General features: G+C 49.3%; 2 protein-coding genes across 2 annotated transcripts in view; one reads left to right on the top strand and one right to left on the bottom strand.

Annotated features, from left to right (window-relative positions):
• Window positions 1-1,779: 1,779 nt before the first annotated feature.
• LOC138803645 (C-type lectin domain family 4 member D-like) lies at window positions 1,780-24,043 on the top strand. Its single transcript, XM_069987693.1, has 7 exons — window positions 1,780-1,817; window positions 17,895-18,111; window positions 18,931-19,017; window positions 19,416-19,520; window positions 20,476-20,633; window positions 22,019-22,134; window positions 23,287-24,043. The coding sequence occupies exons 2-7, from the start codon at window positions 18,084-18,086 to the stop codon at window positions 23,456-23,458; spliced, it is 666 nt and encodes a 221-aa protein (XP_069843794.1). The 5' UTR covers window positions 1,780-1,817; window positions 17,895-18,083; the 3' UTR covers window positions 23,459-24,043.
• A 189-nt stretch (window positions 24,044-24,232) lies between these two features.
• Window positions 24,233-25,626, bottom strand: part of LOC138803646 (C-type lectin domain family 4 member E-like) — a 7,020-nt gene continuing 5,626 nt past the window's right edge. Inside the window, exons 5-6 of the mRNA XM_069987694.1 lie at window positions 25,262-25,377; window positions 24,233-24,767 (exon numbers count right to left, since the gene is read on the bottom strand). Of these exons, the coding sequence (XP_069843795.1) occupies window positions 24,611-24,767; window positions 25,262-25,377 (273 nt within the window). The 3' untranslated portion in view covers window positions 24,233-24,610. The remainder of the gene's footprint in view (window positions 24,768-25,261; window positions 25,378-25,626) is intronic.

Consider the following 25,626-nt stretch of genomic DNA (forward strand, 5'->3'; position numbering starts at 1 on the left):
CGGTGGCTCCCGCCTGTCATCCCAGCTCCTCAGGAGGCTGAGATCGGAGGATCGCGATTCGAGGCCAGCCTGGGCAAGAAACTCTGGCCTCCAATAAACCACTCAGAAAACCGGGAGTGGCGCTGTGGCTCAAGTGGTAGAGCGCCAGCCTGGAGCTGAAGAGCTGAGGGACAGCGCCCAGGCCCAGAGGTCAGGCCCCATGACTAACCACCCCCAAAAAAAAACTTACCATAAAGGTGACGTAGGGAGGGATTACAGTTACGTAAGAGTCCAGTTCATTTTGGACAATGTCTTCTCCTCCTTTCCTGCTCTCTCCCAGTTTTTTGCTCCTGCCCCACCCACAAGGTGTATTAATTCATTTTCCAAAACAATCCTGTATTTTCAAGTCAATGTTAACTATTCCTTGTAGTTCTACCTATTCAATAAATGAAATATCACAGCTGGCTTTGGTGTGTGTGTGTGTGTGTGTGTGTGTGTGTGTGTGTGTGTGTGTGTGTGTGTGTGTGTGTGTGTGTGTGTGTGTGTGTGTGTGTGTGTGTGTGTGTGTGTGTGTGTGTGTGTACGCATTCCAGTCCTTGGGCTTGAACTCTGAATCTGGGCGCTGTCCCTGAGCTCTTTCGTTCAAGGCTGGCGCTCTACCACTTGAGCCACAGCACCACTTCTGGTTTTCTGGTGGTTCATTGGAGATCAGAGTCTCACCGACTTTTCCTGCCCAGGATGGCCTTCAACCTTGATCCTCAGATCTCAGCCTCCTGGCCTTCAGCCTTGATCCTCAGATCTCAGCCTCCGGAGTAGCTGGGATTACAGGTGTGAGCGCTGGTGCCCAGCTTCAGTCACGTGGCCACATTGAATTGACAAGGATTATCTGTTCCTTCACTGTTTGATGGTGGTTTTAATGCCACATACCTTCAATTTTCTTCACAAGAAACATGCCCATTAAACATTGTCTAATCAAATGACAAGCCAAATGAACTATTTCTTGCCTAGACTGAAAATGTACAATAAAAAGAGGAAAAAAGCAATATGAAAGTATAAAGCTCAGAAAGAAATTCTTGCATAGAATTTCCTTTCTTCTCCCCCTCCCTCCCTCCTTCCCTCCCTCCCTCTTTTCCTCCCTTCCTCCCTTCTTTCCTTCTTTTCTCCCCTCCTTTTCTCTTTCTTCTTCTTGTGGGGCTTGAACTCTGGGCCTGGGCGCTGTCCCTCAGCTCTTCAGCTCAAGGCTAGCACTCTACCGCTTGAGCCACAGCGCCACTTCTGGCTTTTTCTGTGTCTGTGGAGCTGAGGACTCGAACCCAGGGCTTCATGCATGCTAGGCGAGCGCTCTACCACTGAGCCACCTGCCCAGCCACTTCTGATTTTCAAATGGTTGACTGGGGATGAGTCTCCTGGCGTCTTTCCTGCCCAGGTTGGCTGGAAATCACTATCTTCAGATCTCAGCGTCCTGAGTAGCTGGGATTACAGGTGTGTGCCATGGTGCCTGGCCCAATCTGTCCTTTCTGAGTCCATACAGCATTCTCTTTCCCAGCAGGACGAGTAGGAATGAACACGTTAGGGATGAAGGGGGGGAATGGTTGGAGTTTTCAGGAACAAGGTAAGGAACTTTCTCAATTTCCTCTTTCAGCTCTCCTCTTTAAATCGCTGGCAACTTGGCTTCTTTTGTCATTTATTCCATAGTTAGCCTGGGCGGTCTCGTGAGCCAATCAGACTGCGTTGTGTTGGTTGGTCCAGACTGCGGGTGCCACCCTCAGGAAGACAGGAGAATTTCTTGGGAACCCCGAACTACAGAATGGTGCCAGAGAGTCAAGCTCAAGGCGGAGGTAAGCCTTGCTGTGGTGATTTCCGGAGATAAAGGCAGTGCTAGGTGACGTGGTAGATGAGGTGAGATGATGTCTCTTGGTGCGGGGGAGGAAGAGGGAGAGATGGACCGGGAGAGAGCGGGGATGAGAATAGATTCACTGACCATGGAAGGAACACTTCCTGCTTCTCGATCTGGAAGTCCTGGATGAACGAAGACAGGAAATATTCAAGATCTACTGGGATTTTGCTGTGTGTGTGTGTGTGTGTGTGTGTGTGTGTGTGTGTGTGTGTGTGTGTGTGTGTGTGTGTGTGTGTGTGTGTGTGTGTGTGTGTGTGTTTAGTAGAAAGTAGGGTCTCTGAGGTGGAATATACACCTTAAACTATAGTAAGGAAAGAGGAAAAAGAAAACCCAAACAGACAACTCAAGAAGATAAATGGATGTGGGGCCTGGGGGAAATGGTTTGGGAAGAAGGTTGCGTTGATGAAGGGTCTCGAACTCACGACCTGGGCGCTGTCCCTGAGCTATTTCCACTCAAGCCTGGTGCTCTACCGCGTGAGCCACACCTCCACGTCGGCTGTTTTGCTGGCTCCTCGGGGAGAAGAGTCTCACAGACCTTCCTGCCCAGGCTGGCTTCCAATCCTCGGATCTCAGCCTCCTGAGTCGCTGGGATTACAGGCGTGAGCCACCAGGCTCGGCCGTAGGGTGGTATGGCTGGGTTTCTTCCTTGCTCTGGTGTCTTGGGGTGCCTGGCTTGTCTTCTGTCTGGTTGGTGAGGGCTGGTGTCTGTCTGTCTGGCAGAGAGCCACTTCCTGATTTTTCTGTGTCTGTGGTGCTGAGGAATCGAACCCAGGGCTTCATGCATGCCAGGCGAGCGCTCTACCACTGAGCCACCTGCCCAACCCCTAAACTCTTCCTTTTGATTGTTCCTCTTCTCAGAAGTTTCTGTGTTAACTACTTGCCATCAGGAATACTTAGAACAAAATCAACATAATCTATGTTCTTGCTTCAATTAACTCAAATACAGTTGATGCCTGCAGTGACCCAACAAATAGCTGTCAGCCAGGCGCCCGCGGCTCCCGCCTGCCATCCCAGCTCCCCAGGAGGCTGAGATCTGAGGATCAGGGTTCAAAGCCAGCCTGGGCAGGAAAGTCCGTGAGACTCTGATCTCCCAGGAACCACCAGAAAACCAGAAGTGGCGCTGTGGCTCAGGTGGTAGAGCGCCCGCTTTGAGCAAAAGAGCTCAGACACAGCGCCCAGGCCCCGAGTTCGAGTCCCAGGACTGGCACAAAAATAAAAAAGATAAGGGAAGGCCAGTAGAGCCGGGCGCGGCCAGCCTGGGCCTTGCCTGGGGAGGAGGAGGCAGGAGGAGGAAGCCGGCCAGGTGTTCTGGAAGGGGATGGAGACGCCCCCGTTCCCACAGTGACTCACCAGTCCCCCAGAGACCGCGCTGACGGAGCGCTGCCGGGACTACACGCGTACCATTCAAGCCCCTCCTGTCTCAGCGAGGGGACCAGCGCCACGGGTCAGATCCCCTGTGTTTTCTAGACTTTTCTGTCTTCCAGCAACACGTTAGGATTGACATGAGGCCTGGAGTGTGTGTGTGAGAGAGAGAGAGGGAGAAAAGAGTTCTCTTTGGTTATTTCATGTGAGAAAGAAAAGATGAGAGAAAGAGACAGAGACAGAGAGAGAGAGACGGAGGAGGGAGAGAGCATGAAGGGAGAGAATTTCTGCTTGGGTGTCTTTAAGAATTTTCATATCAGGCCTGGGCAGGTGGCTCAGTGGTAGAGTGCTCGCCTCGCATGCATGAGGCCCTGGGTTCGATTCCTCAGCATCACATAAGCAGAAAAAAGCCGGAAGTGGCACTGTGGCTCAAGTGGTAGAGCGCCAGCCTTGAGCTGAAGAGCTGAGGGACAGCGCCCAGGCCCAGAGTTCAAGACCCACAACTGACAAAACAAGCAACAACAAGGATTTTCATATCAGGCTTCAGATATTGCTAGCAAATAAATTTTTTTTTTAAAGAAATTTTGTCCATCATGGGGCTTGAACTCTGGGCCTGGGCGCTGTCCCTCAGCTCTTCAGCTCCAGGCGGGCGCTCGACCACTTGAGCCACAGCGCCACTTCTGGTTTTCTGGTGGTTCCTTGGAGATGAGAATCTCAGACTTTCCTGCCCGGGCTGGCTTTGAACCGCGATCCTCAGATCTCAGCCTCCTGAGTAGCTGGGATGACAGGCGGGAGCCACCGGCGTCCGGCTGGAAAAAGACTTGTGAAGACCCCATGTGAGCAAGCCAAAGCAGCAGTGTGTGCCTGCGATCGAAGCCGCACGGGAACTGTCAATAGGAGGATCACGGTTCAGGTGAAGCCCAGGCCAAGGTCAGGGCCCCGGACGTTACATGGGGCGAAAAGCAGCGGGCACCGCGGCCCACGTGTACAGCAGGTGTCGGCCTGGAGTGCAAGGTCCAATCCTAGTTACCACTGAAAAATAAATAGGGGGAGAGAGAGAATGAAAAAGGAGAGAAGAAAGAGCAAAAAGGGGAACGAGAAGAGAGAAAGAGTGATAGAGAGAGGAATCAAAAAGAGGAGAGAGGAGAGAGCGAAGAGAAAGAGGATGGAGGAAAGTGAAGGAAGGAAAGAAGGAAGGAGGGAGGGAAGGAAGGAAGGAAGGAGGGAGGGAAGGAAGGAAGGAGGGAGGGAAGGAAGGATGGACAAGCAGAAGGAAAGGAAGAATGGAAAAAGGAAGGAAGGAAGGAAAGAAGGAAAGATGGAAGGAAGCAAAGAAAGAAGGATGGAGAAACAAGGAAGAGAGGATGGAAGGAAGAAAGGATGGAAAGAAAGAAGGAAGGAAGGAAAAATGGAAGGAAGGATAGATGGAAGGAAGAAAGGAAGGAGCGAGAGTGGGAAAGAAAGAAGCAAGGATGGAAGGATGGACTAAAGGAGGAAGGAAGGAAGGAAGGGAGGATGGAAGGAAAAAGAGAAGGAAAGAAAGATGGAATGAAAGAAGGAAAGAGGAAGGAAGAAGGGAGGGAGGGAGGAATGGAGGGAAAGAGGGAGGAAAGGAAGGAAGGAAGGGAAGGAGGAAAGGAAGGAGAGAGAAAGGGAGGGAAGGTAGGGAGGGAGGAGGGAGAAAGGGAAGGAAGGAGGGAGGAAAGGAGGAAAGAAGGAGGGAGGGAGGGAAGAAGGGAGAGAAGGAAGGAGGGAGGGAGGAGAAAGGGATGGAAGGATGGGAAGGAAGGAGGGAGGGAGGAAGAGAAGGAAGAAGGGAAGGAGGGAGGGAAGGAGGGAGGGAGGGAGCGAAGGAGGGAGGGGAAAATTGAGGGAAGGAGAGAGGGAGGAGGAAGGAAGGGAAGGAGGGAGGAAGGAAGCTAAGGAAGGAAAGAGGGAAGACGGGAGGGAGGAAGAAAGAGGAAGGAAGGGAGGGAGAGAGGGAGGAAGGGCTGGAAGGAGGGGGGAGGAGAAAGGGATGGAAGGATGGGAAGGAAGGAGGGAGGGAGGAAGAGAAGGAAGAGGGGACGGAAGGAGGGAGGGAGGGATGGAAGGAGGGAGGGAGGGATAGGAGGAGGGAGGGAGGGATGGAAGGAGGGAGGGAGGAGCAGGTAGGAGGTGGGTCCCCTGTCTGCAGCGCTGTCTGTCCTGCTGCGTGTGTGTCCGCGTGTGCAGGCGTGGCTGGTGCGGGCTGGGCGCTGCCTGCTGTGATCCACACAGGAGGCTGAGCAGGCCTGTGCCGCCCCGGTCACCCCCTCCCCCGGTCACCCCGCCCCCCTGCCCCCCTCCCCCGGTCACCCCGCCACCCCCGGGTCCTCGGAGTTGGACAGGGTCACACAGATGGGCAAGTGTTTTAACTTGGTGCCAGTCCTGAGCCTTGAACTCAGGGCCTGGGCGCCGTCCCTGAGCTTTTGCTCAAGGGCTGGTGCTCTACCACTTGAGCCACGGCGCCGTATCTGGCTTTTGGCTGGTTCAGTAGAGATAAACACTCTCAGGGACTTTCCTGCCTGGGCTGGCTTTGAACTGCAATCCTCAGATCTCAGCCTCCTGAGGAGCTGGGATGGCAGGCGTGAGCACCGGCGCCCGGCATTGAACATGGTGTTTGATTCCCTGCCCCAGGGTCGTGTGGTTTTGCCAGGGCCAGTGATTTTTGCTTCCTTGGATCAGTTTGTTTCTCAGGATCTTATTTTATTTGATTGTTTCATTTTCATTTTCTGAGTGTTGATGGTTAGTGTAAAAATGGTCATGGTTTTTGTCAAGGTGTGTGTGTGTGTGTGTGTGTGTGTGTGTGTGTGTGTGTGTGTGTGTGTGTGTGTGTGTGTGTGTGTGTGTGTGTGTGTCCCAGTACCGGGACTTGAACTCGATGCCTCCTCTCTTCCTTGGCTTTTTCTCATTCTACATTGGTTCTCTACTGCAGGAGCCATGCATTAGGGCCTCTGGCTGCTTAATTGGAAATAAGAATCTCTCAGGCCGGGCCCCAGTGGCTCCCGCCTGTCATCCCAGCTACTCAGGAGGCTGAGATCTGAGGATCCGGGTTCAAAGCCAGCCCGGGCAAGTAAGTCCATGAGACTCTTATCGCCAATTAATCACAGTAAAAGCCAAATTCGTTGTGGTAGAGCCTTGACCAAAAGGAGCTCAGGCTCAGAGTTCAAGCTCCAGGACAGGCAAGGAAAACAAACAAACTAAAAGAGTCTCAGAATTAGCTGCCTGGGCTGACTTTGAACTCGAGTTCAAGTCCCAGGACTGCTACAAAGAAGAAAAAAAAGTGCTTCCAGATGTGAGATGTTCGGTGATAAAAGAGCAATCATTGGGATATTTACTCTCCCCCTTAACTCGCCTCCATTCTACCCCCCACCCCAACTTTCTTCTCCATCACCATTCGTGGAGGAATTATTTCTGTCTTTATGTGTGTGTATGTGCTGGTCCTGGGACTTGAACTCAGGGCCTGGGTGCTGTCCCTCAGCTCTTCAGCTCAAGGCGGGCGCTCTACCACTTGAGCCACAGCGCCGCTTCCAGTTTTCTGGTGGTTTATTGGAGATCAGAGTCTCACAGACTTTCCTGCCCAGGCTGGCTTTGAACCGCCATCCTCAGATCTCAACCTTCTGAGTAGCTGGGATGACAAGCGGAGCCATTGGTGTCTGCCTAAGATTTATACAGTCATCATTTCTCAGGGTTCCTTTTTCAGCTAGAACTGGGCTCATCTGATAGGAGCAGATCGTGGTCAGTCACACGGCTGACAGCCTGGCATTGGCTGTTGCTAGGAGACCTCAGCATCCACCCACATGGAAAGCCCCACCAGGCAACTTGTGCTTCCTTACAAGATGGCAGCCACCTCCTGCGATACTGTGACTCAAATGGAGAAATGAAGGCTGGAGTGTGATTAAGTGATTTAGTCTCTGAAGTTACACACTGTGAACTGTGCTTCACTGCACAAGTCAGATAGATCCAATTGCTTATAATAATGATCCTAATATTCTCATTATATAAAATATAACAATATTACTTGCTGGGCACTGCAATCCTGCCTGTAATCCCAGCTACTCAGAAGGCTGAGATTTGAGGATTGATGTTCGAAGCCTGCTTGGGCAGGAAAGTCTGTGAGATTAATCTCCAATAATCTACTCCCAAAGAGCTGGGCAGTGGCACTGTGGCTTAAGTGGTAGAGCGCTAGCCTGGAGCACAGAGTCTCAAGGACAGTGCCCAGGTCCTGAGTTCAAGTCCCACAGCCATGAAGAATCTGAATAGAGTCCTTGAATCTACTCAAAGAATAGAAGTCCTTGCTGGGCTTTCCTACCTAGTGTATTAGTGACACTCAGTTTTCAGCCTTCAGACCTAAAGTCCAGGAGTTCTAAGTTAGGTCTAGCCATTTGCCTGCATGTGTCAAATAAAGAGACTTGATGAAGGTCAGAGAAAACCAATCAAACTGTTCGATCCTCAGGTGCGGATGTTAGCTCAAGGTTAAATAAGTAAATAAATAGAAAAAGAAGCAGTACCAAACACACAATCTGGAATGGGATAATACAGAAAAGAAAGAATAAATAGAAATAAATACAAAGAAGAAAGGAAAGAAAGAAAGAAATCCAATCCAGGGGGCTGGGAAGGTGGCTCAGTGGTAGAGCGCTTGCCTTGCATGCATGAGGCCCTGGGTTCGATTCCTCAGCACCACATGAGCAGAAAAAAGCCAGAAGTGGTGCTGTGGCTCAAGTGGTAGAGCACCAGCTTTGAGCTGAAGAGCTGAGGGACAGCGCCCAGGCCCTGAGTTCAAGTCCTCACACACACATAAACACACACACACATACACAATCATTTGTTGCCTCCCAGAAATGCAACCTCACTGGCCCAAGCTTCAATGGAAAGGAAAAACAAAAAGATTGTAAGAAAGTAAAAGCCAGAAGGAAGCATCCTGACACGAATACCACTAGCCAGACCAAGATGGTGACTTCATCCATCAATGCATTATGGGAAAATTCACCGAGAGGATTCTACCTGTCAGCCATCTCCATCTCTAATTCCACAAAACAACACGACAGTGTATAGAAGCCCGGAGAGACACCAACACGTTAATAGTTGTGGGCCTCCATACCCCACTCTTACTCCTAGGTTAAAGGAAAGGAGGACGAAAACCCAACCAACCAAGAAATTGCAGAATTCTCTGAGATTCGACTTCACATGGACCTCACCCCTGGGCATCTTCTGGAACTTTCTCCAAAATGCAACTACGTCCCAGAACACAGAAAGATTTTTATTCTTTATTTATGTTTTTGTTGGTTGTGGGGCTTGAACTCAGGGCCTGGGCGCTGTCCCTCAGCAATTCAGCTCCAGGCTGGTGCTCTACCACTTTGAGCCACAGCGCCATTTCTGGTTTTCTGGTGGTTCATTGGAGATCAGAGTCTCACGGACTCTCCTGCCCGGGTTGGCTTTGAACTGAGATCCTCAGATCTCAGCCTCCTGAGTAGCTGGGATGACAGGTGTGAGCCACCACCGCCCAGCCACGTCCTGTATTTTTACCACAATGGAATTAAATGAGAAATCAACAGCAAAAGAAATAACAGAAACTGCATACAGATACATAGACTCAATAAGTCTCCCTCCTTCCCTCCCTCCCTCCTTCCCTTCCCTCCTTCCCTTCCTTCCTTCCCTCCTTCCTTCCTTCCTTCCTTCCTTCCTTCCTTCCTTCCTTCCTCCCTCCCTCCCTCCCTCTTTCTTTCTTTCTTTCTTTCTTTCTTTCTTTCTTTCTTTCTTTCTTTCTTCTTTCTTTCTTTCTTTCTTTCTTTCTTTCTTTCTTTCTTTCTTTCTTTCTTTCCTTTCTCTCTTTCTTTCTTTCTCTCTATCTCTCTCTCTCTCTTTCCTTATTTCTTTTTCTTCTTTGTTTTTATGCCAGTCCTAGGACTTGAACTCAGGTCCTAGGCACTGCCCCTGGACCTTTTGTTCAAGGCTAGCACTCTGCCACTTGAGTCCCAGTACCCCACTTCCAACTTTTTGTTGAGTCACTAGAGTAAAAGAGTCTCACAGACATTTCTTCCCCGGGCTGGCTTTCCATCACGATCCTCCGCTTTCAGCTTCCTGAGTAGCTGGGATTACAGGCGTGAGCTACTGGCTTCCCGCTGAACAAGTGACTGTTAGATGATTGGCAGACCATTGAAATGTAGGCAATAATGACTCACTGCCTTAAGAAAGTAATCTGATTCATGTCGGGTAGATCAGCCTCGTTTTGAGGAAGAACAGATTTTTGTACCTATTTTGAGACTTCCTGGCCTTTCTGACCCCAGGGAAGCCATTTCCCACCCCAGTAACGTTCTTCCTCCTGCAAAGAGGAAGCTGCGGGTCTCCACCGAGTCATTGGATGCTTGCCACAGGTCCTGCCTGCCCGCGCATGCTGCTTTCTTTCTCTGTATCTTTGTATAAGTCCCTTTTCTAGTTCACCTGGTCATGACTCGCAGTCTTTCATTAGTAGATATTTTCCCCTTCCCTGTTAGTCCAGGGCCTTGGTTTTTAAAAAAATATGTCACCTGGTTACCTCTCGGTGGCAACATGTCCTTCTTGTTTTTTTGTCAGTGTTGGGTCTCGAACTCAGGGCCTGGGCGCTGTCCCTCAGCTCTTCAGCTCAAGGCTGGTGCTCTGCCACTTGAGCCACAGCACCACTTCCAGTTGTCTGGTTGTTTATCAGAGATCTGAGTCTCACAGACTTTCCTGCCCAGGCTGGCCTCGAACCACGATCCTCAGATCTCAGCCTCCTGAGTCGCTGGGATGACAGGCGGGAGCCACCGACGCCTGGCTTTGTGTCCATTCTTTATAGAAGACACTAACACATGTAGGTCATTATAGTGATTCTGTTCCTGAAAACCTATCAAAAAGAGAACGCTTACAGTATTTTTTTTATTGTAAAGATACTATACAGAGGGTTACAGTTACATGAGTGAGGTAATGACTACACTTCCTCTTGAACATTGTTACCCTCTCCATTGTTTTCCCCCTACCATCCCCTCCCTCCCTCCCTTCCACGAGGTTCTTTTTTTTTTTTTGATTGTGATTAAGTGATTACATAATTTCCAGAAATTCACAGTATTGTGGGATAATGATGCTCATTTAAAGTCACAAGTTCATTCTAACTTTCCTGGAGCAAATTGTCTATCACAGTCTGTAATATATAATGGTGCTCACACGTTATATACCATATATGTGATCAGCAGCATGGGGATATTTGGTAGTGGTTCAACCAGATGAGTGGGAGTTCTTTGTTTCTTAAGTCCTGTTAGTTTTGTCATATCACCTAACATTTTGGATTCATCATCCACTTATCAGGGAGACCATGTACTGTTTGTCTCTTCGTTCTTGGCTTACCTCGCTCAACATGATTCCTTCTAGCTCCATCCATTTCCCTGCAAATGCCATTATTTTGTCATTTCTAATGGCTGCATAGTATTCCATTGTGTATAGATACCACAATTTTTGGATCCATTCATCTGTGGTGGGGCATCTAGGTTGTTTCCATATCCTAGCTATTGCGAACAGTGCTGCAATAAACATGGAGGTGCACGTGTCCTTGTATATTGGTTCCTGTTGTTCAGGGTAGATGCCTAGAAGTGGTATGACTGGGTCGTAAGGGAGGTCAATCTTTAGCTTTCTAAGGACCCTCCAGACTGCTTTCCAAAGTGGTTGTATAAGTGTACATTCCCACTAGCAGTGTAATAGCGTTCCTCTTTCTCCACATCCCCTCCAGCATTTGTCGTTGGCTGATTTGTGGATGTGGGACATTCTGACTGGGGTAAGGTGGTATCTCAGGGTTGTCTTTATTTGCATTTCCTTCACCACCAGGGATGATGAACATTTCCTCATGTGTTTCTTTGCCATTTTTATTTCTTCATTTGAGAAGTCTCTCTTTAGTTCCCTTGCCCATTTAGTAATTAGTTTGTTAGGTTTGGGAGGGATTAGTTTCTTGAGTTCCCTGTATATACAGGATGTTAACCCCTTGTCTGATATATTGCTGGTAAATATTTTTTCCCAATTAGTTGGTTGTCTTTCTAGCTTGGTTGCGATAGCTTTATCTGTGCAGAAGCTTTTTATTTTAAGGTAGTCCCATTTGTCGAGTCTCTCTCCAACTTGTTGTGACCCTGGGACTCTGTTCAGGAAGTTCCTTCCTGTGCCTATTAGTTCAAGTGTCTCTCCTACTCTGTCCTGCAGTAGTTTCAGAGATTCAGGTTTAATGTTAAGGTCTTTAATCCATTTTGAGTTGATGTTCGTACATGGTGATAGGCTGGGGTCCACTTTTAGTTTTCTGCATGTGGCTGCCCAGTTTTCCCAGCACCAGCGGTTGAAGAGGCTGTGTTTCTTCCATTGTATGTCTTTGGCTCCTTTGTCGAATATCAGCTGGCTGTAGGCCTGTGGATTTATTTCTGGATCTTCTATTCTGTTCCATTGGTCTTCGGGTCTGTTTTTGTGCCAGTACCATGCTGTCTTTGTTATTATAGCTCTGTAGTAGAGTTTGAAGTTCGGCATGGATAGCCCTCCCATATTGTCTTTCTCCCCTAGAATTGTTTTGGCTATTCTAGGTCTTTTGTTGTTCCATATGAATTTTTGGACTGTTTTCTGTATTTCAGTGATGTACGTCATTGGGATTTTAATAGGAATTGCGTTGAATTTGTATATTAGTTTTGGAAGTATTATCATCTTTACTATATTAAGTCGGCCTATCCAGGAGCATGGGAGGTCTTTCCATTTCCTAGTGTCTTCTGCAATTTCTTTCTTTAACTTTTTATAGTTCTCATTAAATAGTTCTTTTATATCTTTGGTTAGGTTAATTCCTAAATATTTTATTTTTTGGGAGGTTATTGTGAATGGGGTTGCTCCCTTTATTTCCCTCTCTTCCTGTACATTATCAGTGTACAGGAAGGCAACTGATTTTTGTGGGTTTATTTTGTATCCTGCTATTTTGCCGAAGTGATTTATGATTTCTAAGAGTTTGGGGATGGAGTTTTTGGGATTGTGGAGGTATAGTATCATGTCGTCTGCAAAAAGGGATAGTTTAACTTCTTCTTTCCCCATGCGGATCCCTTTAATGTCTTTTTCTTGCCTTATTGCCCTGGCTAAGGGTTCCAGGACTATATTGAAGAGGAGTGGAGACAGTGGGCATCCTTGCCTTGTTCCTGATTTTAGGAGAATTGGTTGTAGCTTTTCCCCATTAAGTATAATATTGGCTATTGGTCTGTCATAAATGGCTTTTATTGTTTTTAGAAATGTTCCTTCTATTCCTATTTTCTCCAGAGCTTTTAGCATGAATGAATGTTGAATTTTGTCAAAGGCCTTTTCTGCATCTGTGGCGATAATCATGTGATTCTTGACCTTGGCTCTGTTGATATGTTGGATTACATTTATTGACTTACGTATGTTAAACCATCCCTGTGTCTCTGGGATGAAGCCTACCTGGTCATAGTGAATTATTTTTTTATGTGTTTGTGGATTCTGTTAGCTAGAATCTTGTTAAGGATCTTTGCATCTGTGTTCATCAAGGAGATTGGCCTGTAATTCTCCTTTTTGGTTGGGTCTTTGCCTGGTTTGGGGATGAGTGTGATATTGGCTTTGTAGAATGAGTTTGGGATATCTCCCTCCTTCTCTGTTTCTCTGAAGAGCTTGAGGAGTATGGGTATTAGTTCTTGTTTAAAGGTCTTATAGAATTCTGCTATGAATCCATCTGGTCCTGGACTTTTTTTTTGTTGGAAGACTTTTGATAGCTTCCTGTATCTCATTATAGGATACTGGCTTATTTAATTGGTTAACTTCTTCTTTGCTCATTTTGGGCAACTTGTATTTCTCTAAAAATGCATCCATTTCTGCCCGATTTTCTTCCTTTAGAGAGTATAGCTTTTGAAAGTAGTCTGTTAGAATTGTTTGGATATCTTGGGTACGTGTTGTGATGTTTCCCGTGGCATCCCTAATCCTATTAATATGGGTTTCCTCTCTTCTTTTTTTAATTAATCTAGCCAATGGGCCATCAATTTTGTTTATTTTTTTCAAAGAGCCAGCTTTTTGTTTGGTTTATTTTGGTTATGATTTTCTGATTTTCTAATTGGTTAATCTCTGCTTTTAATTTGGTTATCTGGCTTCGTCTAGTAGCTTTAGGTCCCATTTTTTCTTGTTTTTCTAGCTGTTTTAATTGCCACATGAGATTATTTCCTTGGTCTGTCTCCATTCTCTTGATGTGGGCACTGAGGGCAATAAATTTGCCCCTCAGGACTGCTTTTGCTGTGTCCCACAAGTTTCTTTGTGAGGTGTTTTCATTTTCATTGAGTTGTAGGAAATGCTTTATTTCTTCTCTGATCTCTTCTGTTATACAGGCCTTGTTAAGGAGTGTGCTGTTCAATTTCCATGTATTAGAGAAATTTCTGCGGTATGCTTTGTTATTGAGAGCTAGCTTGATTCCACTGTGGTCAGATAGGATACAGGGGATTATGTGGATCCCTTTGTATTTGCTTAAGTTCCTTGCATGAACTATGATATGGTCTATTTTGGAGAAAGTTCCGTGAGCTGCTGAGAAGAATGTGTACTGTGTTGTTTTAGGGTGAAATACTCGGTAGATGTCAGTTAATTCCGCTTGAAGTATGGCCTCTCTTAATTCGGTAGCTTCTTTGCCAATCCTCTGGTTGGTAGACCTGTCCTTTGGTGAGAGTGGTGTGTTAAAGTCTCCTGTATTATCGTATTGGGATCTATTTTATTCTGTAAGTTTGAGAGCATTTGTTTGACATATCTGGGTGCACCAATATTTGGGGCATATAAGTTGATGATGGTAATATCCTCCTCTTGGATTGTTCCCTTTATTAATATGTAGTGTCCGTCCTTGTCTTTCTGTACTGATTTTAATGAAAAGTTTATTTTGTCAGATATCAGGATAGCTACACCTGCTTTCTTACTGGGGGCGTTTGATTGGTAGATCCTTTTCCACCCCTTCACTCTGAGTTTGTTTGTATGTTTGGCTGAGAGGTGGGTCTCCTGAAGGCAACAGATGGATGGGTCTTGTTTTCTGATCCAGTCCTCAGTTCGTTTTCTTTTAATTGGCGAATTCAGCCCATTTATATTAAGAGAAAGTATAGAGAGATGCATTGTTGTCCCTGCCATTCCGTTTTCCTAAGTTTTTCTTTTTTCCTTTCCTCCTGTGCTTGCTCAGTTAGACTTTGAGTAACGCCTGTTTGGGGCAGGCCCCAGTTCCTGGCTGCTTTCTTCAGGTTGTGTCCCCCCTCTTAGAATTCTTTGTAATGCTGGCTTAATGTTTATGTATTCATTTAGTTTTTCTTTGCTATTAAAAGTTTTCAGTTCTCCATCGAATGTGAATGCTAGCTTTGCCGGGCATATCAGTCTGGGTTGGCAGTTATTGGCTCTCAGGGCTCGTATGGTGCTTTCCCAGGCTTTTCTTGCATTCATTGTTTGTGTGGAGAGATCTGCAGTGATTATAATTTTTTTCCCATTGTAGTATAGCTCCTTCATTTTTGCTGCATGCAAGATTGTTTCCTTATTATTCAGATCTATCATTTTTACTATAATGTGTCTAGAAGTGTTTCTCCTGGGTCTTGCTTGTTGGGTGTTCGATAAGCTTTTGTGATGTAGTTAAGATGGTCGTTTTTGAGGTGGGGAAAATTTTCATTGATTATATTGTTAAATAGGTGTTGCATTCCCTTGCTCTGGAATTCCTCACCTTCGTCCACTCCAATTATGCGAAGGTTAAATTTTTTAGCATTATCTGCTTGCTCTTGAATTTCCCTTTGGTTTAATTTGAGTGATTTTTCCATATCTGTCACTTTTTGGTCCAGTTGGTGTATTCTGTCTTCTGTATCTGACACTCTACCTTCCATTTCATTCACTCTGTTGACCGTGGCTTCTATTGTGGTTTGCATGGAGGAAATGGATCCCTTTATGGATTCAATGTTGGTTCTCAGAGTACTGATCTCACCTCTCAATGAGGTATGCATTACCTCTAATTTGGCATTTATCTCACTTCTTACTGAGGTTTGTGCAGCTTCTATTTTTGCATGCATCTCTTGTTTGATACCCTGTATCTCTTTGGATAGTTCATCCTTGTGCTCTTCCAATTTCTGATCAATTTCTCGCTTTATTTCTTGAGTCATTGCCTCCAGCAACCCTTGGAAGTAGCCTTTGTCTTCCATTCCTGCTTTGCTCCCACTGGGGCTCTCCCCTGCGTGGCTGCTGGCTTTTGAGGTGGGCTTGCTGTCCTGGGTGGTAGTAAACCTTGTGATTTTTCTCTGTGATTTTCGCATGGAGGTTCAGGAGACTGCTCTTCAATTTTGTTTTGGTGTGTCTGTCTTTGCTTGGTTGCTGATTCTGTATTGGTAGAGAGAGTCTGTGCCTGATCTGGGTTCTGTTGGGAGCCTATTTCCAGCTGCTATTCTGACTTACTTAGGATTCTCAGCTCTCTGCTGTAGATTGCTGGCAGTTCCCGCCTTTGGAAGGGTTGAGCAGCCTAGACTGCTTGTGTTTGCTCCTACGGGTGCTCTTGTGAAGATCAGATGCTCTGGATGCACTCTCCCAAATGCTGGAGTCTGCTATGGGCTCCTGATGTGTTTTTGTTTGTTTGTTTTGGGCTGGTTGTGGGCTTGAACTCTAGGTTTGGGTGCTGTCCCTCAGCTTTTCAGCTCAAGGCTGGCACCCTACCGTTTGAGCCACAGCACCACTTCTGACCCTTTTTGCTTTTGTGATGCTGAGGAATCAGATCCAGGGCCTCACACATCCAAGACTATCACTCTATTGCTGAGCCGCCTTAACAGTCTGAGCTCCTGCTTACTATCAGGTGCTGGCAGCCTGTGTTGCCCAATTCCCAGTCTAGGGTATATGGGTGGAGTTTTGATGGGGTTTGGGCTTCTCTTGTCCTGGGCCTCCAGGTCTTTTGTTGTCACAGGCGTGCTTCCCGGGGGAGTGTTGTTTCCTGGTTTTCTCCCCTCTGTTGAGGCGTATGCTCAGCTTTTTACTTCAGTTGGGAGGAGTTGGTTGTGTTGTTCAGGTGCCGGATCCCCGGGCCTGGTTCCGGCCCCCGCCTGGAGCGCGCTTGTTAGGCCTGTGCTGATGTGTATACCACCTAGGTTATGCAGCCTGGAGCGCACTCGTTAGGCCTGTGCTGATGTGTATACCACCTAGGTTATACAGCCTGGGGGACACAGTTCAAATTTCTTCTACTGTTGGTAGTCTTGACCCAGGGGCGCTGTTCCTGGCTTGGGCATTTAAGCTCCCTTCCAGGGGTGCTCTTGCTCTAGCCTGGCCAGCTGAGTGTGCTCCACGGGCTGGTGGAGCTATCAAACATTTCCCAGTTTTAGTGGGTCCTGTGGTCCGGGTGTTGGGGTAGGGAGTCTAGGTCAGGGTCTGGGGATTCCCTCCAGCTCTGGTCTCCCTTGAGGCATACACTTCCCCTGTGGGGTACCCACCCTGGAGCTGGTTGTTTCTGTGTGGTGTAGGTCGTCAGTTGTTGTTGCAATCCGAGTTCAGTTGGGGTGGTTGCGGGCTGGGTTGGGCGGTGGTGGCTCTGTGTGATTCTTTTCTGTCTCTGCCTCTGTCGAAGCTGTGGGGTCAAAAGTGTCCACGCCCAGGCAGCTTCTTCGCGGTGTCTCTGGGGCCCGGGCAGCCCCACCGGGTCGTTGCGATCGCGATCGGGGGGTGGTCTGCAGACAGGTCCCTTTGTCGCGCTGCTGGTGCCCAGCGGCTTTGGCGGGATGGAGCCTCTCTGCTCGGGTGGAGAGTGAGGGGTGGGGTGGGATCCTCGTGCAGACTCCCGGCTGGTAGGTTTCTCTGTCCCTGGCGATCCGCTGTTCTGCAAACCGGTACCTGGTGATCTGCAAGCGGCCCCCTGTGTCTCTGGGGCTCCCGCAGCCCCCCCCCCCCCCCCCGGGCCAGCTGCAGCTTACAGTATTTATGTGCTCTGGATGTGACGTACATGATTTCCTTCTTCATTCATTGTGAACTCTTGGATTTTTATGTAGTTAAGGGATTCTAGTTAATCATCGAAATGAAAATTACTTTGTGCTACCAAGTTATGACTTCTTATTTAAATTTGCCCTTAGAGTCTTGACAAATTGGTCAACCCTCCTCTTTTCTACCTCTGTGTGTGTGTGTGTGCGTGTGTGTGTGCGTGTGTGTGTGTGTGTGCGTGTGCACACTTGCATGCACACCAATGCTGGGGCTTGAACTTGACTCCTTGAACTCTTCCTTGGCTTTTTTACTCATGGGATGGCTTTCTACCACTTTGAGCCACATTTCCACTTCCAGTTTTCTGGTGGTTCGTTGGAGATAGGAGTCTCAGACTCACCAGCCCGGGCTGGCTTTGAACCCATGATCCTCAGATTGCAGCCTCCTGAGTAGCTGGGATTACAGGTGTGAGCCACCAGTACTGGGCTATGATCTCCTCTTAGAATAGAAATGATGAGTGGGATGTTCGTTCCATTTTTCTTAGACGTCATGATTCTTTTAGGGCAGTGGCCAGACATTTTGGCTAAATGGATGCCGAGAAAATTGAGACACTTTGTCATGACACACCCTACTTCTGGAATGTTCCATGGGCTAGTGTTGAATGTTGCTTTCTCAATTTCCCTTTTCTTCTTCTTCTCTTCTTCGCCCCAACTGCCAGTGTGAATCAAAGGAAGCCCCAGTCTCTGAGAAGACTTCTCCTTTTGAGTTCACTGTCCGCGCTGCTGTTAACACTGTAACATCACCAGAAGAAACAAGACCTTTTATTGTGTCAAGCATTTCTGAATACATATTTCCTCCAGAAGAAGAGGGCTTTGGCAAATTTGGTACCAAGAGAGGAAAATACACAATGGGGAAGGAAGAAATGTCGGAGAAAGGTGAGTTTTTTCCTCTTCTTCTGCCTTAATAATTTTAATTCAGTTTAAATATGTGTATGTGTGTGTGTGTGTGTGTGTCAGTCCTGGGACTTGAACTCAGGGCCTGGGTGCTGTCCCTGAGCTTTTCTGCTCTACTACTTTGATCCACAGCTGGTTTTGTTTTTGGTAGATCATTACAGATGAGTCTGCCCTGGGCTGGCTTTGAACCCTGATCCTCAGATCTCAGCCTTCTGAGTCGCTGGGATTACAGGCGTGAGTTATCAGCCGCAGACTTGGATGTGGATATATATATATACATTTTTTTTCTTTTTTCCCCCCTTTATTGAGACTAAGTGATTACATAAATTTCACAGTGTTGCGGGATACTGAAACTCAGCTAAAGTCACAAACACAATCTCACCTCATTAGCATGGCGTATAAAGCTTATGAACTCTACAAACGGACAGTACAGCTATTATTATTATTATTATTATTATTTCTAGTTCTGGGCTTGAACTCAGGGCCTGGGCGCTGTCCCTCAGCCCTTCAGCTCAAGGCTGGCGCTCTACCACTTGAACCACAGCACCCTTCCGGCTTTTTTCTGCTTCTGTGGTGCTGAGGAATCGAACCCAGGGCCTCATGCATGCGAGGCGAGTGCTCTACCACAGAGCCACCCGCCCAGCCCGATTCCCTCTTTCCCTCTCATTCCCTCCCTCCCATGTTGATGTGGTAGCCAGGGCTTTGCTTCTTTGACTCTGGGTTCTCTGTGCTGTGTGTTTGCCCCCCGCCCCCCCACAGGAAAGAGGAGAACCGGTTCGTGTTTGCCTTTTGTACCCACAGACACCCGTTCCTCTCCGAGGCTCCCCTGGGCCTGCGCAGCCCTCCTCAGCCTGCTCCTCACGGGCTGTTTTGCTGCGAATGTGTTGGGTAAGTTCTGGAGAATCTTCTCGAATGACTTCCCCAGCCGCTCATCAGAACGTTGACTTAGTCCTGTGGATACCTCTCCCCACTTCCCCCCACATGTCAGTGGACAATGGGTTCAATGGCCCTGATTATAACTCCCAGCTATAGTCCGGGCATGGGTGCTCACGCCTGTAATCCCAGCTACTCAGGAGGCCGAGATAGGAGGATCTCGGTTGGAAGCCAGCTGGGGCGGGAAAGTCTGTGAGACTCTGATCTCCAATGAACCAGCAAAAAGCCAGACGTGGTGCTGTGGTGGAGCACTAGCCTTGAGCACAAGAGCTGAGGGACAGCGCCCAGGCCCTGAGTTCAAGCCCCAAGACCGACAAAAAATCAAAACTATGTTTTTTTCTTCTCTTTCTCAGTGACTCATCACAGCCTTCTCCGCTGTGGGAGGAAAGCTTCCACGTTACCAGGGTACCATAAGAAGGTGACATGCACCAGGGAAGACTCAGGACCCCAAAAACCAGGTAACAGAGAGAAGAAAATGGCTTCCTGCTTTCCATTTCCATCGGAATCCATAGGCATACTTAAAAACATCAGCAAGATGGGGCTGGGCCGGTGGCTCCATGGTAGAGCGCTCGCCTCGCATGCATGAGGTCATGGGTTCGATTCCTCAGCACCACCTACGCAGAAAAAGCCAGAAGTGGCGCTGTGGCTCAAGTGGTAGAGCGCCAGCCTTGAGCCAAAGAAGCTCAGGGACAGTGCCCAGGCCCTGAGTTCAAGCCCCAGGACTGGCAAAAAGAAAAAGAAAAACAATATATCAGCAAAAGCTGGGCACTGGTGGCTCACGCCTGTCATCCCAGCTGCTCAGGAGGCTGAGGTCTAGGTTCAAAGCCAGTGGGGACAGGAACATCTGTGAGAACCCTTAACTCCAACGCGTCAGCCAAAAGTCAGGAGTGGAGCTGTGGTTCAAGTGGTAAAGCACCAGCTTTGAGTGAAAAAGCCAAAGGACTGTGCACAGGTCCTGAGTTCAAGTCTCAGGAATAGCATTTCAAAAAAAAAGAAGCAAAAGAAGTCCACACTGACTCTGGGTGATGTCATCTCCTAGTCATGAGATTTCAGGTCTGTCCGTAGTGGGTCATTTCAGAGATTTTTTTTTGTCAGTCGTGGGACTTGAACTCAGGGCCTGGGCGCTGTCCCTCAGCTCTTCAGCTCAAGGCGGGCGCTCTACCACTTGAGCCACAGTGTCACCTCTGATTTTCTGGTGGCTCATGGGAGATCAGAGTCTCACAGACTTTCCTGCCCAGGCTGGCTTGGAACCTTGATCCTCAGCTCTCAGCCTCCTGAGTGGCTGGGATGACAGGCGGGAGCCATGGGTGCCCTAGTGGTTTTGGAAATCCTGATATCATTTCAGCGAGGAATGGAACACATGTGAGTTTATCCCAGCTGAAACCTCCGTTCCTCCCCGCCCCCCCCACGCAGGCGCGGACGGGCTCTGGGGCTGCTGCCCCGCGGGCTGGAGGAGCCTGGGGCCGGGCTGCTTCCTTCCCCTGAGCGGCAACAGTTCATGGGCCGACAGTGAGCGGAATTGCTCCAACATGGGCGCCCACCTGGCTTCCATCAGCACCCAGGCCGAGCTGGTGAGAAGGGCGCTGGACTCCGTGCTTCCTCCCTGCCTTGCCTGCCTCTCTCTAATTTACCTGGGGAGTCCGCTCTTCCTCTCCTCCCCTCCCTCCCCCTGCCCTCCCCCCACCTCTCCCCCCTCCCCTCCCCTCTTTTCCTCTCCTCTCCTTCTAAGTGTCTCCCCTCCCTTTTCGTCTCCTTCCCTTCCGTCCTCTCCCCCTCCCTTCCCCGCTTCCCTCCCCTCTCCCCCCTTCCCTCTCCTCTGCTTTCCTCTCCTCCCCTCCCCCTCCTCCCCTCCCCCTCCCCCTCCTCCCCTCCCCCTCCCCCTCCTCCCCTCCCCCTCTCCATTTCTTCCTTCTCTTCTCCTCCCTTGCTGTTCCTCTTCCACTCTCTCTCCTCTTCTCTCCCCTTCCCACTTCCCCCCCTCCCCTCCTCCTCTCTCCTCCCCTCTTTTCTCCTTCCCTTCTTTCCCTTCCCATCTCCCTTTGGTCAGTCATGGGGCTTGAACCCTGGGCCTGGGCGCTGTCCCTCAGCTCTTCAGCTCCAGGCGGGTGCTCTACCACTTGAGCCACGGCGCCACTTCTGGTTTTCTGGTGGTTCATTGGAGATGAGAGGTTCATGGAGTTTCCTGCCTGGGCTGGCTTTGAACTACGATCCTCAGATCTCGGCCTCCTGAGGAGCTGGGATGACCAGCGGGAGCCAGCGCCCAGCCCCTTCCCTTTCTTCCTGTCCTCCTCTGTCTCCTCGCTCCCCTCCCTTTTCCTCTCCTTCCCTTATTTTCCCTCCCCGCTCCCATTTCCCCTCTCTCTCTCCTCTTTCCCTCCCCCCCTCCCCCTTCTCCCCTCTCTTCTTCCCTTTCCTTCTCTTCTCTCTGTAGGTAATGGCCCACAACTAGGCATTCTTGGAGACTCTTGATACAATGGGATTTCATTTACTGCACAGCAGTGATCAGAGAGGAGTTCACATGTAAAAAAAATCTCTTAAAAAAATCCAAGCCGGGCTCCGTAGCTCCCGCCTGTCATCCCAGCTCCTCAGGAGGCTGAGATCTGAGGCTCGAGGTTCAAAGCCAGCCCGGGCAGGAAAAGTCTGTGAGACTCTGATCTCCAGTGAACCACCAGAAAACCAGAGGTGGTGCTGTGGCTCAAGTGGTAGAGCGCCCGCCTGGAGCTGAAGAGCTACAGGACAGCGCCCGGGCCCTGAGTTCAAGATTCACGACTGACCAAAAAATAAAAAATATCCAGTCTGGTGCAGGTTGTGTGGGGAGGGAGGGACAGGACTCGAACGCCGGCCGCCTTGGGAGCAGAGCTGCCCCGGGGCCTCTCGGCCTGGCTGGGCACCAGGGAAGGCCGCCACCTCTGCCCGCCCCCACGCGTGTTCCCCAACACCTGTGCGTTGCTTACAGGACTTCACCACGCAGTTTTTGCAGAGTGGGTTTCCGTACTTCCTGGGACTCATCTATGAGGAGCGTGAACAGCAGTGGCGCTGGGTGGACGGGACCCCCTTCGACCCACACGCGGGGTGAGTGGAGGCGGGGTTGGGGGGTCCCAGGCTGGGCCTGGGCGGGGTGGGGCGTGCGTGCACATGCGTGCACCCCAATCCCAGGTCTTTAACTCAGGGCCTCCTTCCTTTCTCATTTGGCTTTTCCAAACCCAGAGCTGGTTGGTGCTCTACCACTTGAGCCACACCTCCACGGCTAGCTTTTTGGTGCTCATTGGAGATTAAGAGTTTCCTGCCCGGGCTGGCTTTGAACTGTGATCCCCAGATCTCAGCCTCCTGAGCAGCTGGGGTGACAGGCGGGAGCCACTGGGCCCGGCCTTCTTATTCCATGTAATATTTTCACCGAGGTGTGTCGTTCTGCTTTTCTTCTTATTTTTTTTCCCAGGTAGCACCAATTATTTGTACAAAGGCATCTCAGTCCGCGTCCCCTCTCCCCCCTCCCCCACCCCTCCCCCTCCCCCTCCCCTTCCCCCTCTCCCTCCCCTCCACCACCTCTCCCCCCCATCCTCCAGCCTCTCCCCTGTCTTTGCCAAATCCGACCTTTCTGGCCCTTGTTCCATTGTCACCCATGTTCATAGGCTTTTCTGACTTAATCGACGTCTTTCTCCCTCTCTGTTCTTTCTCTGCTAGTGTTCAACTCGTTGTGACTTTCCTAATATATACTTTTTCTTTGCCTGTATGTTGCTTTTTCAAAGGGCTTTCACCTTGTAACTCACCCCTATTTTATTATTTTACGTGTGTCTGTGTGTGCTGGTCCTGGGGCTTGAACTCAGGGCCTGGGTACCATCTCTTGAGTTTTTTTATTCAACGCTGGCTCTCTACCACTTGAGCCACAGCTCCACTTCTTGCATTATTTTGTTTTTAGTGGCTCGTTGGAGATAAGAGTCTCATGCACTTTCTTGCTTGGGCTGGCTTCAAACCACACTCCTAAGATTTCAGCTTCCTGAGTAGCTGGGATTACAGGCGTGAGCTACCAGGGCCTGGCTAATTTTTTTTTTCTTTTTCTTTTTGGTATTAGGTGTTTGAGATATCATGAGCACTTATACTTAAGAACACTTCTCAATATAGCTTAGCTGCATCTCAGATGCATTTTCTCTGACTTGTATCGATGGCCTGTATCTTTAATTATCTAGATTTGTGTCGAATCATCGACCATTTCTCTCTTTCCATCAGATTCTGGCACTGGAATAAACCCAACCACTTCCAGGATGGAAACTGTGCGGTGCTGGTGAACCACAAAGACCGTTGGGCCTGGAGTAATTTTTCCTGTGCGGGGAAGGCAAGTAGGATCTGTGAGCTACCCAGAGCAACTTTCAACCGGAAACCTAAGCAACCGTCCTCGTGATGCGGACAGAAAGGAAGAAGCAGCCGGGTACCGTGGTTCACGCCTGCAATCCCAGCTACTCAGGAGGCTGAGATCTGAGGATCGTGGTTCAAAGCCAGCCCGGGCAGGAAAGTCCGTGAGACTCTGATCTCCAGTGAACCCCCAGAAGACCAGAAGTGGCGCTGTGGCTCAGCTGAAGAGCTCAGGGACAGCGCTCAGGCCCAGAGTTCAAGCCCCACGACCGCTCTCTCCCACTTTTCCCCTCCTGTGAGACTCATCTCCAATTAAACTATCAAAAAGCTGGAAGTGGCGCTGTGGCTTAAGTGGTAGAGCACCAGCCTTGAGTTGTAGAGTTCGTTTTCCACATGGCGTGTACTGCGGCCACGTCGGCCTCTGTCCCTCCTTTCCCTGTGATAAATTAAGCTTCATGAACTCAGTTTTCACACTTTGCTTGCTGAACAGCATTTGTAAGCATTTGCAGTTGTGTTCGTTGGTTAGACAGCGAAAAGAAAGGTGGAAATAACAGTTTCTTGTTTTGCGTGTGTGGGTCGTGGGGCTTGTTTTGGTTGTCCTGGGGATTGAATTTCAGGCTGGCGCTCTACCACTTGAGCCACAGCCCCACTCCTGGCTTTTGCTGGCTCATTGGAGATGAGGGTGTCGCAGACTTTCTTACCCCAACTTTCTTCTCCACGATCCTCAGCTCTCAGCCTCCTGTGTAGCTGGGATTACAGGTGTGAGCCACCGGCTCAGCATGTCTTAAATTCAACACTGAAAACGATTTATTATTGTTATTATTTTTATTAATAGTAGAATAGCGAATACTCCACAACGTCCTTTGGCTGTGTCCTGAGTAGTGGACGCCAGCAGGCCCCTGTCCCTTCTCCATGTGTGTGTGTGTGTGTGTGTGTGTGTATGTGTGTTTGTCGGTGGTGGGTCTTGAACTCAGGGCCTGGGCACTGTCCCTCAGCTCTTCAGCTCAAGGCTGGTGCTCTACCACTTGAGCCACAACTCCATTTCTAGCATTTTGCTGCTTCCTTGGAGATAAGAATCTCATGGACTTTCCTGCCCGGGCTGGCCTCCAACCTCAATCCTCAGTCTCAGCCTCCTGAGTAGCTGGGATGCCAGGCGGGAGCCTCTGGCTCTTCTCCGTGTTTCTGGACATAGAGATTTTCCTTAGTCCCAGACACTGATCTCCGGCATCTCGCAGACCCGGGGCATGGTGTAGAAGCAGGGGATATCATTCCAGTTCCTCCTGGGGTTTGGAGAGTCTCTTATGGTGGCACAGTCTTCCACGGTAACTAGATTGTTGGGTTCGCCAGCATCCCAAAAGCTGAGGAAGAGAGGCAGATGCCTTTAATCCCAGACAGAGGCGGGGAGATGGGGCTGGTACTCAGGACAAAGGGCAGGTGTATCCCTGGGCTTCACAACCATCGTATGAAGTAAGCATTCCAGCCTGCGTCATCATCGTCAGTATTATTATTATTATTAATTATTATTATTTTGTGCTGGTCCTGGGGCTTGAACTCAGGGCCTGGGTGCTATCACTCAAGGTTGGCGCTCTACCACTTGAACCACAGTGTCACGTTCATCTTTTTCCAGTGGTTCATGGGAGATCAGATTCTCATGGACTTTCCTACCCCAGGCTGGCTTTGAACTGCGATCCTCAGACCTCAGCCTCCTGAGTAGCCGGGATTACAGGCGTGAGTCCCTGTGCCCGGCTTTGACAGTGAATATGACTGAGGATAAGAGCAGAATGAACGTCCGGTGGGAAAGTCCGGGGCGGGGATGGGGAGCCCGGGCAGATGCCCCTGGGCAGGAACTCACCTGAGCGACTTTATGAGGGGGCTGTTGTCCACCCACAACCACTGGCCCTCCGTCACCTGGTCCGAGAGGCCGATGAAGAACTCTCTCCTCCTGGGTTTTGTGTGGTAGAGAAATTCCTGCGGGAGACCCAGAAAGGCCCTGAGGCCTGACCTGCGTCAGGAGGCGGGGGGGGGGGGGGGCTGGACACGCCCAGGAAATGAACCCCGATATGATGCCACCACTTCCTCCCGAGATAGAACCATACCCAGCGCCATTGGACTACAACATCTTGCGCCCGGGGTCCTGAGAAAGTGCCCCGTGGCTGCCATGCTGGGTGGCGTTATCCGCAGGGAATCCATGGTCTCTGCATCAGCCGTCTGTTTGTG

The sequence above is a fragment of the Dipodomys merriami genome, unplaced genomic scaffold (assembly GCF_024711535.1).
Source record: "Dipodomys merriami isolate MVZ:Mamm:240054 unplaced genomic scaffold, mDipMer1.0.p SCAF_345, whole genome shotgun sequence".
Lineage (NCBI taxonomy): Eukaryota > Metazoa > Chordata > Mammalia > Rodentia > Heteromyidae > Dipodomys > Dipodomys merriami.